Genomic DNA, 14,651 nt, shown 5'->3' on the forward strand with positions numbered 1-14,651 from the left:
CCTCAGTCACTAAACAATTTATTTACCGTATTCCCTTGGCCTCCAATTTTCCCCAAACCCATTTTTATAAACTCCTTTGTTTGGAGTTCTATGTAACCCTGTGTCTGCTTAATAGACCTTGTAGAATGCGGATGTGGGCAGAAAGGCGTTCTTTGGGGAGCGAAAACTGATCTCTACCTCCTCGAGGTGCTCCCCGGGCAACTACTCCCGGGAGTAGGCTAACAGAGACAGTACACTTTTTAAACCTCAAATGTAGCTTTAATTACTATTTTTTCCAAATTTAATTTAAAGCTGTAGAATATAAAAGTGGTATCTGGTTTATAGAGGAATCTAAAATTGATCTGTAATAACATAACAAATAAATCTGTATAGATAGGATAGAAGTAAGTCTTCTTATTATTTAAGTTCGAATAGATTATAGAGAAAATTCCATTAAGTTTTAAAGTTTTGAAATTACCGACAGTTCAAAATGTTCCATCTAAATTTAATGGATTTAAGTTAGGTTTATTTGCTAAAAAATAATTCTTAATTTTAATTTATCATGATTCCTAAGTGAATCTGATCTTGAAGAAGACAGGTAAGTATAATGAAATGGGGCTGCTTGAAAATATAATTTTTTCTCTCTCATAGTTTTAAGCTAAATGGCCTAAATATTTAAATAATTCTGAGTTACTACACATGAATAAAATATAAAGTGAAAATGAATTGATTCTATGTCAAGAAATGCAATTGGCACGGGTAAGGTGTACACTGTAATAAACTTTGTTTAATTTACCAAGAAAATGGTATGATGAATTTGAATTGATATTAACTAAGATTTCAAGCTAACTAATTTTAATTTTGTATTAAGTTAGAAATAATTTTGAGAGAATTTACTTTTGAAGTAAAATACGTAAGAATGGAGAGTATGGAACTGTAAAGCAGGGGAATAGTTTTTGGTTAATCCGGAAAGTGCCATCAATTTTTATTTATAACAATTTGAAGGCATTTCGTTTCCCTAAAAATATTTCTTATATTATAGAAATATAATGTAATAGACTGTAGGAAATAAAAATATTATTCAAGGCTTATGGGAAATTTTGTCAGCTTTGAATTGCAGTAGTAAGAGAACACATGCTCAATACCGCCAATTATTTTGAAAATTTAGTTTAACTAGACTTAAAATTCTTTCTCAAAGTTTAAAAAAAAACAAACAAACAAAAACTATTAATTTCTTACTGTCGTGTAAAGAAAGTGTAGATTGCTAGGTGATAAAACTTGGAAACAGAGCACTTATATGGAGAAAATCACTATTTCACACAATTTTTCAACTTAAACAGCCTGAAGTCTTGAATATCTCTTGACTGCATTTCTGATGAAATTACGTACATATTACTTAAAAAAGAACTTACAAAACTTAACCAAAGCACCATTTAAAGAACCAAAGTAATCTAACTTTGTTCTACTGCGAACAATCTCAACACACCAATCGAAATCTGTAGTACAAAAGGAGGGAAACTTCCAGAATCATGTCACCCCATTTTTTGCAGAAAGGCAGTGTTGGAGAATAATAAATTATATATATAAAATATTTACAAATATGTAAATTGTTAGTGATTAAATGAAATTATTTTTAATTTTTAAACATAAACTCATTTTTATAAAATCTTCTGACAATTAGTTATAATATTTGAATGATTTCTTATGTTCTTCTCACTGTTTATATTGAATGAATCAGGACACCATTTTTATTTCGATTCATTTGAGTTTGATTCAGCAACTTTTATCTAATTGTTAAATTGCTATTCCTATTCAAATTTCTGTTGCGAAAGAGAATAAAATTCCTGCGAACTATTAAAAGATTTTCTCTTAAAACATTTGTCAAAACTTGCTAAAAAAATTAACTTCTACTGCTCCAGTTCGAGCTTGAAATAAAACTAATAAGATCTCGTCAAGTTATTTCTTCCTCTCCTGCAAGCGGCCTTACTTTTTTGCATTGATGTCTTCTTTTGACTTAAATTTGCTGCCTACCTTTTATAATCGAAACTTAAAAAAAAATAGCGAAAAATGTATTGCCAGCTAAATATATAATTTCTGTTCTCGCCTAAGAATCAGGGTTCCTTTTAAATCAATAATGGTTTATTTACAAAAACAAATAAAAGTGATAAACAGAAAAATATATACACAGCGATACTTCATGGCAGAATAAACTTTCTGGCCAGACAGAATTAAAGAAGGCCTTTCGTTAGTTTAAGTCTAGCTTATTTAGTGACATTTCACGGAAATAATATTATAGTTTACCTAACAAATTAAACTGTTCATGTTCCAAACAATTAGTTTTAAGTATAGTTAAGATAATAATTAAGGTCAAGGTTAAAGAAGAACGTCAATGACAATGAAGATGAGGATCCAAGCTTTGATGACGAATCCAAAAAATTTAAATCCTATTTAGTTATAAGTTAGATTTAAGAAACCCTAATTCCAAGCTGGGGTAAGGGAACCTAACTTCGTTTAGTTAAGTTAGTTTTAAGAGATTATAAGTTTGTACATTTCATAAAAAGCTAACTTAGAATAAAGATATCTCTTACTCATTTTCTCTCTAATCCTCTTTACATTAAGCACCAGTATGACATAAAATTGTACGACCAAAGAAAAAGCAGCTATGATATGGAAGCCCAAAATCGTTAATATGTATTAAGTAAATAAAAAGCTACAGAAGTGAGGCAAATCCTGTCACTCAGAGATGTGGAAGTCAAGCACCGTTTTAAATTAATTAATTTACCAAATACCAAACCTGAAATTTACATAAAGAGTGGTCTTCTTTTAGGTAATGTAAAGTAAAATACACCGGAAAAATGACGGATTGGGTTCAAGTTCGTCTAGATTTCTACTTGTTTTGTTTCTGTTGTCTAGTTTTAAGGCCAAACCTGAAATTTACATAAAGAGTGGTCTTCTTTTAGATAATGTAAAGTAAAATATGGCAGAAATATACCGAATTGTGTTCCAGTTCTTCTATATCATAAGAAAAAATCATTTAAAAAAAGAAATTCTCTTTACTTTGGGGACGAAATATTCAATTTTCCATCCCCTACTTCCGGGCCAAAGATAGTTCATACAAGTGCGTTGTTAGCCCTATTTTGGCCGTATATAATTAGAAAAAATCATTCAAAATTAGAAATTCTCATTACTTTGGTAAAGAAAAGTTAATTTTCCATCCCTTACACTCTAATTCCTGGCCAACCATGGTTCGTTCAAGTGTTGTTGGGCTGTTTGGGAAGTATTTAATAAGAAAAAAATATTCAAAATAGGAAATTCTCTTTACATTTGGAACGAAAAGTGAATTTTCCATCCCCTAAATTCTATTTCCAGGCTAACGGTATTTCTTACATTTTGTGGTTGGCCTCTTTTGGAAGTATATAAGAGGAAAAAAGGATTCAAAATAAAAAATTCTCTTTACATTGGGGACAAAAAGTCTCATTTCCACCTTTTTTTTTCTCGACCACCTAGTTCTTTGACTAAGGGTACAGTAAACATAAAGGGATGACATTCCTTGGAGCTTGAAATGTTAAATACGGCGGAAACCGAATTTGCTTCCAGTTTGACTACATTTTCACTTTTAGTGTTTCTGCCGCCCATTTCTATATCCAAGCTTGAAAGGTAAAATATGACTGAAAAATTCCAAATTGGCTTCCGGTTTGATTAAATATCCACTTTTTCTGTCTTGGCCATCTGTATTCATGGCCAGGCATACAATAAACATAATAGGCAGCCTACTTTTGGAAAATGTAAAGTAAAAATACAAGAGAGAAATACCGAATTGGGTTCAAGTTCGTCCAGTTTTCTACGTGTTTTGCCTCTGTTAACTAGTTTTAAGGCCAAAGCTGAAGTTTACATAAAGGGTGGCCCTCCTTTAAAAAATGTAAAGTTAAATACCTCATATAAATACCGAATTGGCTTCCATTTCGGAAAAACACTGAATTGGCTTCCATTTCGTCTAGATTTTAACTAGTTTTTGTCTCTGTTATGTAGTATTAACGCCAAAGCTAAAATGCACATGTAGAGTAGCCTTGCTAAGAAAATTTAAAGTAAAATACAACGGAAAACTACCGAATTGGGTTTCAATTCTTCTAAATTCCCACTTTTTGTGTTTCTGCTACCCATTTCTATGGTCAAATGAAAAATAAACTTAAATGGGAGATTTAATCTGGAATTTGAAAGGTAAAATACAACGGAAAACTACCGAATTGGCATCTACTTCGTCGAGATTTCCACTTTTGGAGTTCCCGTTCCCTACTTCTATGGCCAGGGAAAAATAAACATTAACGGTTGCCTTTACTTGGAAAATTAAGCGAAAAATCATATAGAATTAAAGAATTAAGGGTTTTCTTAATATGGAAAATTAAGTGTATAATAAAAAAGAAAAACTAAAATTTGATTAACAATTTACTAGATTTATACATTTTTTACTTCTGTCGCTTAGTTCCTAGGCCATGGGTATAATTCATATAAAGGATTTACTTTATTTGAAATTTGAAAGGTAGAATACGATGGAAAAATACCGTATTGGTTTCCAATTTGACTACATTTCCACTTTTTTCTATCTCTGTAACACGCCATGGCCATGGCTAAGAAAAACATTATGGGTATCCTTAATTTGGAAAATGAAAGATAAAACACCTGTGATAAATGCTGGATGGACTTCCAGTTCGTCTAAATTACTATTTTCTCTCTCACTCACCGGTTTTTGTACCCAGGGGTATAATAAACATAATGGGTAAGCCATCATTTCTAAAATGAAAACTCAAGTACTAGCGAAAATCAGCTAGAATTGCTGCCAGTTCGTAGAGATTTTTACTATTTCGGTCTCTGTCAAACGCATTGATGGCCATCTTTAAAATAAACATAAAGGGTAGATATTATTTGGAAAATGAAAGAAAAAATACTAGTGAAAGACACAGAATTGTATTCCAGTTCTTCTAGACCTCTATTTTTTTCTCTCTCTCTCTGTCACCTGGTTTTATGGCCTGGAATAAAATAAACAAAAAGGGATATTTTAAATTTGAAATCTTGGTAGGGCTGTTGGTGGTACGTCCACGGATTTTCAGGCTGAGTTTTTTTAGAATAATGGAATGCAGATAACTTATGGAAAAATGGCAGCGGGATTGTAAGAGATAAAATTTTATTAGGATAGTCAGCCTCTAGTCTTTGAACTCGTAGGTTTCTTAGAATTTATTACATTTAGATATACTAACATAGATAATTTTTCTTTGGCATCCATAATATCCTCTCTGGGGGCATCAAAGTGGTTTTTATAAAGTGTGTGAGCACTCCAGGCCATAAACGAACACACACAAGAAACTTGTGCCTTCACTTCTTGAAACTTTGGAAGCAATTTGGTCGCACCATATCATCTGATTGTAGCTTAGCGATCAAAATCCCATAACGAAGAACCACATTATCAAATGGATGTTTCACTTATTAGTTTCGATTTGGAGATATTCTCGAAAATGGCTGCAATGATTCTATTTAATCTATTTGAAACCATTGTACCGATGCTGGTCTAAACTTTTATTATAGGGAAAAGAACTTTCACTTTGCATACATTACAGAATTTGAATTCACTCCTAAGCTTGAATGTGTAAGACTCAACGTAATAAAAACGTGTGAATAAGGTAAAATTATTGGTACATGTTAGTTTTATTATATTATTAAAACATCAATTTGTTTAAACAATTTTCCTGCCAAATAGCCATCAATTTCATTATCCTTTAATATTCCTTGTCACTAAAATAATATATCTCAGTGTTATCAGAAAGAAAAGACTAATTTCAAAGGCTAGTTCAACATTTCAAGAGATTACCTACAAAATATTTTATTTTAGTGATGTATCAAGACAAAGGAAACAGTATGAAATTAGAACAGAGAATTCTTTATTAAGCGTTAAACTTAATTCCAAGCTGTAATTAAATTTTGAACCATACAAGCACAGACATTGTAATGAACGAATAATTATCAGCTTTCTCATAATCCCTCTAAATCTCTTACAGTTTCGGTAATCATCAGTCGCTCATTTCAAGGATGGTTGCTGTATATTATCACAATATTTCTTCAAGTAAGCTTCAACGGCGTCTTTTTAGAAGTTGTTACAAGATAACAAAGGTAAAAAAAAATAATTAATGTTCTAGTATTTTTTTATTTAAATAGGAAGAATACTACAAACATCAATTTTGCTTATAACTGCATTTAATTTTTCTGTCAAATGAGAATTAATAAACCCAACCACTTCCAAAAGAGATCGGTTTAACGCAATTCTGAGAATATTCTGTCCAAGAAAATTATTGAATGTGAGAGGTTTGATCAGCACTTTAAAATCTTGAAACTTGGTAACTCTTGCCCAATTGATTTGTGCTTTACAGTTTTTTTGTTTATCTGTTATTAATGATAAACTGACCTCTAATTCATTACTTCCACAAGTTGCAATCAATGAACCATTAGAATTAATACCGATTGCACGAAAATATAGATTAGAAGAATTTAAATACAACTTATCAAGCCCCAAAGAAGTAGCTACAGTTATATTTCCAGATACATCATCCTGCAGAACAGTCACATGTCCTCGTCGGCTAATTGATGTAATGTCTCCCAGTTCTGCACCATGAAGCGACACAGCGACGTACGATGGTATTATGTTGAGTACGTAAAAGTAAAATTCTTTATCTACATTAGGCACTTGTATACGTTCAAAATTATTAACAATAATGTCACTCTTTGCAGCGTCAATAGCCTGGTCAATAATTTCATCCCAATAATTTGAATCGCCGACATCCTTAACTATCTCACTACTTAAAGCACAGCCGATTAATAGAAACAATGTAAAAAACTTCATTTTTAATTAATATTGAAACAATGAAAGCTGATTGTGCTTTATATTCATTTGCTACTCAAATATCTTATCAGTTTCAAACTTCTTCCTACTTAAGATAACAAAATAGTAAGCATAATTGTCATTCTTAGAAACGAACCACTGATTATGAAGGACTCAACTATTGGCTTCGAGTAGCACCACTTCAATTTTTTTTTTCATTTACCTCATAAGATAGCGAACGAATCGCATGCACCAATCAGATACCTCTTCAAGCTTAAAGCATTTTTCTTCATGGATCGTATTTCATATTACCAACATTTCGTTCCATCAAGGAAAGCCTTACGGGTTACTTTGTCAATGTAGTTCAGATGCACACCCTGGTTTGTTCTATCCGACTAGTACTTTAATCGAGTTCATTCGAGTCAAAATGGGTCTAAACACAAAATCGCAGAAAGTTCGGACAAAATTTAATGACGTAGGAATCTCAAAGGAATAGCTATGAATATTTGGTACGCATATCACTCTCTCTCTCTCTCTCTCTGGAAATGATAGACTTTCATTAGAACATAATACCGTAAAAATGGATCCAATCGAAGCTATTTCCACTTTTATAAGAAACGATTTGTCTTAGTTCACTATGGTTATTGTCGTAGTTTTAAACTATTACGTACATAGGTAATTTTAATTTTTGGGCAATCGGTAAATATCTAATTCTCCGAGATTTTGAACATCTTTATATCATTTTGAATCTTGATAAGATTAAGAATGTTTTATTAAGTACATTCTTTCAATAAACAATATTACGTTATGATATTACATTTGTTCTAATTTTGGTATTTTATTACTTCTTAGTGGCAATCAGATACCCTTAAAAAAAATGGCAGACTTTTAAAACTTTTTTTAACTTGGATAAGATTTACTTATTATTGGAGCAACAACCTGTGATCCATGACAACCTCTTGTTCTCTTACAAAACGAAATAGTTAACTTACTAAATTAAAATCTCTAGATATTCATTATTAAAAATTCACATCATCACACTCTTTATTGATTCACTTTGTTCTTGTCATTGTCAGACCGAAACTCCCTTAAGAACTCAGATGAAACCGTACTTTGCTCAAAATAGTTTTGGTAGTTTCAATTTCAAAATTCTCATATGCTTTATTTACGAACTGAATTAAAACTGTCCGGTATAAGGCTTGATCATCAAAAACTGCACGTAAAAGCGTAACGTTGAAAAACACCCAACTGTGACAAGTTTTTTCTCTTTTTCTATAAAAGATTTGTGTACCTTTTGGCGTTTAATCAACCCTTATACTTAACATTTTAAACTGTAAGTTTTTGTTAAGGAGATTTTATCAGTTCGGTGTAAAATGAAATAACTTATTTGTTAAGACGTTTATATAAAGGATTTGTCACTGTATATATTTTTTGGTCTTCCTATATTCATTCACATACTCTGATTTCTATTTGTCAGGTTTTTCTTTCAAATCTTTAAACTAGTATTGACCTCTTTTATTTTTTTTTTCCCCAGAAAATTCGAAGAACATTTAGAACCCGTTTGTTATTTTGGTAAAAATGTATTTGAACATTTTTAAGTGAATCTTACCATTCCCATATAATAACTGCTCTACAGTTCATTACGATTTTGGCAGAAGCCACAATGTTCAGAAAATATTATGTTAATGACAATTTTTTTAATTCATCTAATTCCAAACTGAATTTTTGCGGAATTTTCGGTCGTGAACATTGAATACTTCCACTGTGCAGCTGCAAAGATGAATAGTATTTCCAAAGTTGTAAGTAGATTTACGATGAGTACATGTGAATAGTAAGTAGGTAGTGCCTCTTTGGAGGTGAGATTGAATTAAGATTGTATATTCATGTTAATGAGTTCCTGTTGGAACAAACTAAAATAATATCGAGGCTATTAAACTGATTAAAACTTCCCCTTCTAGAAGCGTTGAAGTCAAAAACCATAATTTTTTTAAAGTTAATCGCCAAATTCTTTTTTCTACAATTCAATTCAAACTTAAAGTACTGAAATTTTTTAATTATATCACGTTCATAACTATACATATACATTTATGTATGTATATATTATGCTTGCTTACTGAAAATAATAAGTTCCTGAAATTATTTTAATACTATAAATAAACAACAAATATAAAAAAAAGAATTAATTTATTGCATAATGCTGTACATAGGCCTTTTTTGACTTTTCAACTTAATTAAAATGGCAGATAACTACAGATATCAATATTGTTGATAGCAGCGTTTAAATTTTCTAACAAATATGGATTTGTAAGGTCTCTTATTTTGGATGAATATCCATTCAATGCTCTTTTAAAAATAAGTTGAGCAATCAAATTAGCTATTCTAGTTGGTAAGATAGTTATTGAGAAATCTTCAAGTTTAGTAATTCTTGCCCAATTGAAGTATGCTTTACAATTATTTTGTTTATCTGTAACTAGCGATAAACTGATCTCTAATTCGTTAGTACCACTAGTTGCGTTTAAAGACCCTTCGACTTTAATACCAATTATTCGTAGATACAGTTTAGGGCAATAAAAAAATAATTTATCCAGTCCTAAAGTTGTTGAAATCGTAATATTTCCAGTAGCATCATTTTGTAATACAGTCACAGGTCCTTTTCGGCTAACAGAAGAAATGTGGCCCAACGTTGCCCCTTGAGTTACCACAGTAGTGTACGATTGTATGAAGCCAAGTATGTAATGATGGATTTGTTTGTCTATATTAGGAACAGATACTGTATCCATATTGTGACTGACAATCTCACTTCTTACACTATCAATAGCCTGATCAATAATTTCATCCCAAGCTGAATCACCAACATCCTTCGTAATTTTGTCTCCAAAAACACAACCTATAAATAAGCACAACATAAACAACATTTTTAATTTAACTAAAGCAGTAACATCCATCTGAAGTATTTATATTCATCTTATTCCTACGTATTTTATCTATTGGGTATCACCTCTTCAAGAGATAATTATTACCCAGCAGACCCTTCAAGGCTTATTTTTAAGTATCCTCGGTTAACACACCTAAAACATTGATGAATTAAAATATGGCAGCATAGTACATTCATCCTCCATTGTATTATCATGATACAAAGTTTCTTAGTATTATATTTTCTGTTTTAATTAACTTTCCTGACGCACCTTAATGAAAGTATGAAATATATTAAACCCTCAGAGCTAATATGATGATTTTTTTTTCCATTGTAGCATGCATATTTTTTATTTCTGGCCGGTTTCAGATTTTTATCCATTTTCAGAGGTTTATTGATAAGTTTGGTACAGAGAATTTGATTTTAATTGTTTCTGACATTCACATAGCACGCTCTTGTTGTCATAGTTGAAGAAAATTTTACACAAAAAAACTGATTAATCAATCTCAGATGGATGAAAATCCGGTACTGATCAGACGTAGAAAAAAATGTGCACGTTAGGACGTATTTATTTACTAAACTTTTAGTCTTGTTTGCACATTAAACATGTATTTTTTTTTTAAACAGCCAGGGAAAGGTATTCAAAACTAATGTTGTCTTTTAATGCCTCAAAATGCCAAACTTATTGTCGAAAAAGTGCTATATTTTCTAACGTTCATATACATATCAAATGAATCTTTGCTATTAGCCTCTTACACTTCATTCTTCTCCAAATTACGTACAAAACTGTGTACTATAGAAGAATGCACTATGTGTAGGGTCTCATACTAAACATTAAATACATTATAACTTTAACTAAAAAAAAAATTTAGACAAACTTACAGTTCACTCATTCATTTCTTCTTATAAAAAATATTTATTAACAAGAACAATTAACCACAAGCTTTTAACACAAAAAGCTTATGAAAATATACTTTAGCTCCATTTTAAGAGACCGGTCTATTGCCTTTACATTATATTCAAAAAATTATTAAATATCTAGATCATCATCAGGATCTTCATCGTCCCAATCATCATTAGCATCCGGTACGTAAATTATTCTTCCTGGTTTTTCTTCAGTCCTAGACAAGGAAAAGGAAACATAAATAATTTGCAAATTGCTTTGCTTAATACATTTTTTAAAAGCAATCTACCATGTTATCTACCGTTATATGTATTATAGTTTGTTGGACGTTTGGCAACCAATTAGCCTTATATTTTTTTTAAGTTAATGTTTGTTTCAATATATAATTTCAATCATATCCTTGTTTTAAATAAGTCAGTAAGGCGCCACGATAGCGGTTAGAGGCGAGACCCCTGCTAAGTTAATATGTATTGTGGTACTGGGTTAGATTCCCGGTCTTGGGCCTTGGATTTTATTTAATGGTTAATAAAAGAAATTTACAGTAAAGGACGTTGCTAGTCGCCTCCGTCCACGATACCTAATTGGTAGTTGGACGTTAAAGCCTGCATGAATATTTTTTTGTTTTTTTAAAGGTGCACCTGACACTGCCCTTATATTTATTATTTTCTCTTACTAGGGACAGGTCGGGTCAAATTTTCTACTTTAGTTTTATCAGAAATACACTTTTGAAAAAGCCCAAATTTGAAAAGGACATTTTAAAAAATGGTAAATGTATGATTACTCAAAAACGAAAAACTAAAAAGCTTGATTATAAATTTCTTTTTACTCCAGTTTGACCCCTACTGTAGCCAAAAAACCAACTTCTCTCAATGAATGAAACACTTTATTGAGTGCGATTTCCTTTTTTACTCGAAAATGCCTCCAACTTCTGCTTCGTACAATTATTACATTTATTTAGATATACAGCTTTTATTTGTAATACCTCTAAAAACATTCGATTAAGTGTGAGAAGTAATAATTAGGTACATTGTAAGCAGTGATGGCATCCTAAATTTTTAAGTCAAGTGATATCTAAGAACCTATTCTTTATTTTTTAAGAGTGAAAACAAATCACTTACCTAGCCTCACTTTGCATTAAAAATACCATTTTTCACTAATGTGTACACTATTGCGACAAAGATTACGGCGCGGTTGCAATTTTTTACGGCTCCCGACTTAGGCAGTCTACAGTTGAAACACTGCAGAGCATGGCGCACGATTCAAAACTGAAAGAGTAATTCATTTATTTTTAATAACCGGTTCCCTAATGTTTTATAATTTTAAAAAAGGTTCGCGCGAACCGGTAGGATACCATCACTGATTGTAAGCACCTTCACTCAATTCGAATTTGAATTGATTTTTAACTGTAGTTTACTTTTCTAAATGGATTTTTCGTCTTTCTGAGATTTTCTCTTAAGCAGCTCTCTTGATTTTCTCCCTTTCGTTTTTACATTGAAAACACTATTTTAGTAATTATTTTTTAGGAAAATTTGTTTTAGGACAGTTCTTGGACTGAAACATATGAAGACGCAATTCTAATAAAAGCAAACTAAAAAGTTGATTTTTTAAGATGATTTTTAAGATGGGTTCCGGAAAAGGCGATGTATAAGAACCGGTCTCAGTTTTGAGGTATTGCGCATTACCATCTGTAAGTTTAATGGTAGCGAGCATTAAATATACTTTTGAAATTTTGAGGTTTTTGGAGTCCTAAAAAAAAAGTAGACAAATCGCAGTTTTTAAACATGAAATGTGAGTTATTCACGTGAGACTTTTTTATTGTATAAAACGAATTAAAAAATTTAATTTCTATGAAAACTGAAGAGGGAAAATCTGACTTTATATCAAAGAGAAGATTAGAAAAATTTTAATCAAACAATAATTTAGAAAGATGTAATAAAAAAAAAATTATTAACTCTTAAACAATAACCTGATATAATAGAATGTAAATATATTATTAAAGTGTTATTGCTAAATAATTATTTAAGCGTTTTTTCTGAATAATCACTTGACAATAATTTCATTACGTCTTTCCACTCAATTGTACAATGGTTCTGGCAAAAAAAAAAGAAGAACAATTATTCCTTTCATAACTTTTAGTTTTTTGTTTAAAAAATGTAGATAGTGTATGACTACTGTGTGAAATATTTCGTTTATCACTATAGCTCAATCGCAATATGACATGCTCAAAAAAAAATTTAAAAAAAACGGTTTAAGGAAACAAGAATAATTGGTTCGGCAAGTTGAGCAACGAATAATAAGATACCAGCTGCTGTAAAAGATCTGAATGGAATAAAGACTGATATTATAGCTGGGCAGAAGAAGTACTCGCAATGTGGAGAGTTCATTAGTTCAGATCATTAAGAGTACCTCAGACGAAAATTCAAAACAGAAATGTTTGTTTAATTGCGGTACATTCTTTTTCAAGAGATAAGAACAACTAAATTGAGAAACTACACTTTTGCTTACCAAATTCTCATTGTCATTTATTCTTCTTCTTTTTGAAGTGTCTTAATTTCAGTATGTGTTGTATAAGGCTAACTTGGCAGGCGACTCTGAAACCCACGCCCTTTGAAAAACTAATCTTGTATAGTACCTTTGCAGTCTAACAAAGGGAGAAGGAAACACGTCTTAGTCTATTAAGAACTGATGCTTTTAGCACCTCAAGACCAGAAGAGAAGTTATCGAATAGAGATAACAAATCTAATACTAACTTTACATAAGGCAGAATCACTCGACTTCTAGACTCCTTTTCACGATCCTCTAATGAGAGTTTAAAGGTAGTCAGTTCCATTGGATTTGTTTCTGCCACAGGTTCCTCCTTTAGTTGATTGTTAAAAGTTTCATACGACAAATTTCCTTTTGAATCAAGCCAACAACTATATTCCTGACAAAAGTCATTCAAACAAATAATTATTATAGTAATTATTAATTTATTAATAATTATTATAGTATTAAGCAAGCTAATTAATGGAAAAATGTATGATAATAATGATGATGATAATAATAATAATTGATAATATTTAATAATAATAGTGAAAACACAACTTATCTCAACCTCTTTCAAGATTTTTCCACTAGGTTTTCTATGTTCAGCGATTATTAAATTTAAGTTTTCCTTGGCGCTACGTTCCAAAGTTATAACACTTTTAGCCATGCAATTAAATTGCCTCAATTCAACATTATCTTCTTGTAAGGAATATGTATGTAAAACTGCTATGATTTGATTTCTGTTTGCCTCTAAAATAAATCGCAAAAGTTTTAGGCTGAGATCAAAATTTTAAAGTTTAATACAGAAATTATTGAAAATTTACTTGAATTTGATTCAAATAGTTCTTTATAACTATGGCAAAATGTATACATATCAAGCTGAAGTAAGAGATAAACCAATGAATCAATAACAATAACGTTCACAGAATTTTCATCATTAGATAATCCAGATTCCAATATCTTCTCAAATTTGTTTGGTTCTAAATTAAAACAGATTAAAATTAATACAATTTTAATTTCATTCCGCTTTTAATAGCTCTTAAACTTACCACTATCTCCTAGCCAATTCCACGGATCATCAAAACAGTTGTAAGGGGTGAAATTTTTATAGGGTAAAAACTCTTTGTTAAATTCATAACTAGGATGTTCATACATAAAAAATAAAACATTATTTCCTTGTGTTAGGTTGTCTTCAATGAAGAGTTTAAGAACTTTTAATCCACTAATGCTTAAATTATCTGAAATAGTTTCCTAAATATGATTTATGAAGCGAATATTGTCCTTAATATAACAAAATATCAATCTTACCTTTAATAAGAATAAAATCAGAATGCTGGCGACCGTTTAGAAGCTGTTTTAAAATCATATCTTCCAGACTAATGAACACAAAACCATACGTAATACGCTGCTATAAAATAACCTTCACGTTTTACCTTCTGTGAGGCTTCATTTAACAGAATTTG

General features: G+C 30.8%; 1 protein-coding gene across 3 annotated transcripts; it reads right to left on the reverse strand.

Annotated features, from left to right (window-relative positions):
- Nucleotides 1–9,276: 9,276 nt before the first annotated feature.
- On the reverse strand, nucleotides 9,277–14,636 carry Elp5 (Elongator complex protein 5). 3 transcript variants are annotated; one of them, XR_012460888.1, is made up of 7 exons: nucleotides 14,497–14,636; nucleotides 14,238–14,426; nucleotides 14,013–14,168; nucleotides 13,757–13,938; nucleotides 13,413–13,585; nucleotides 10,641–10,879; nucleotides 9,277–9,731 (listed from the first exon to the last, which is right to left on the reverse strand). XR_012460888.1 is itself a non-coding variant. In XM_074136163.1 (6 exons), the coding sequence occupies exons 1-6, from the start codon at nucleotides 14,552–14,554 to the stop codon at nucleotides 10,789–10,791; spliced, it is 849 nt and encodes a 282-aa protein (XP_073992264.1). In that variant the 5' UTR covers nucleotides 14,555–14,636; the 3' UTR covers nucleotides 10,441–10,788. The 3 variants fall into 3 exon arrangements, 2 of the variants coding, with proteins under 2 accessions (XP_073992264.1, XP_073992265.1); XM_074136163.1 differs by lacking the exon at nucleotides 9,277–9,731 and having other exon boundaries at nucleotides 10,441–10,879; XM_074136164.1 differs by lacking the exon at nucleotides 9,277–9,731 and having other exon boundaries at nucleotides 10,827–13,303.
- Between the last annotated feature and the right edge of the window lie 15 nt (nucleotides 14,637–14,651).

This window comes from Rhodnius prolixus, unplaced genomic scaffold (genome assembly GCF_049639745.1).
Source record: "Rhodnius prolixus isolate KJV_2025 unplaced genomic scaffold, Rpr scaffold_5, whole genome shotgun sequence".
Classification (NCBI taxonomy): Eukaryota; Metazoa; Arthropoda; class Insecta; order Hemiptera; family Reduviidae; genus Rhodnius; species Rhodnius prolixus.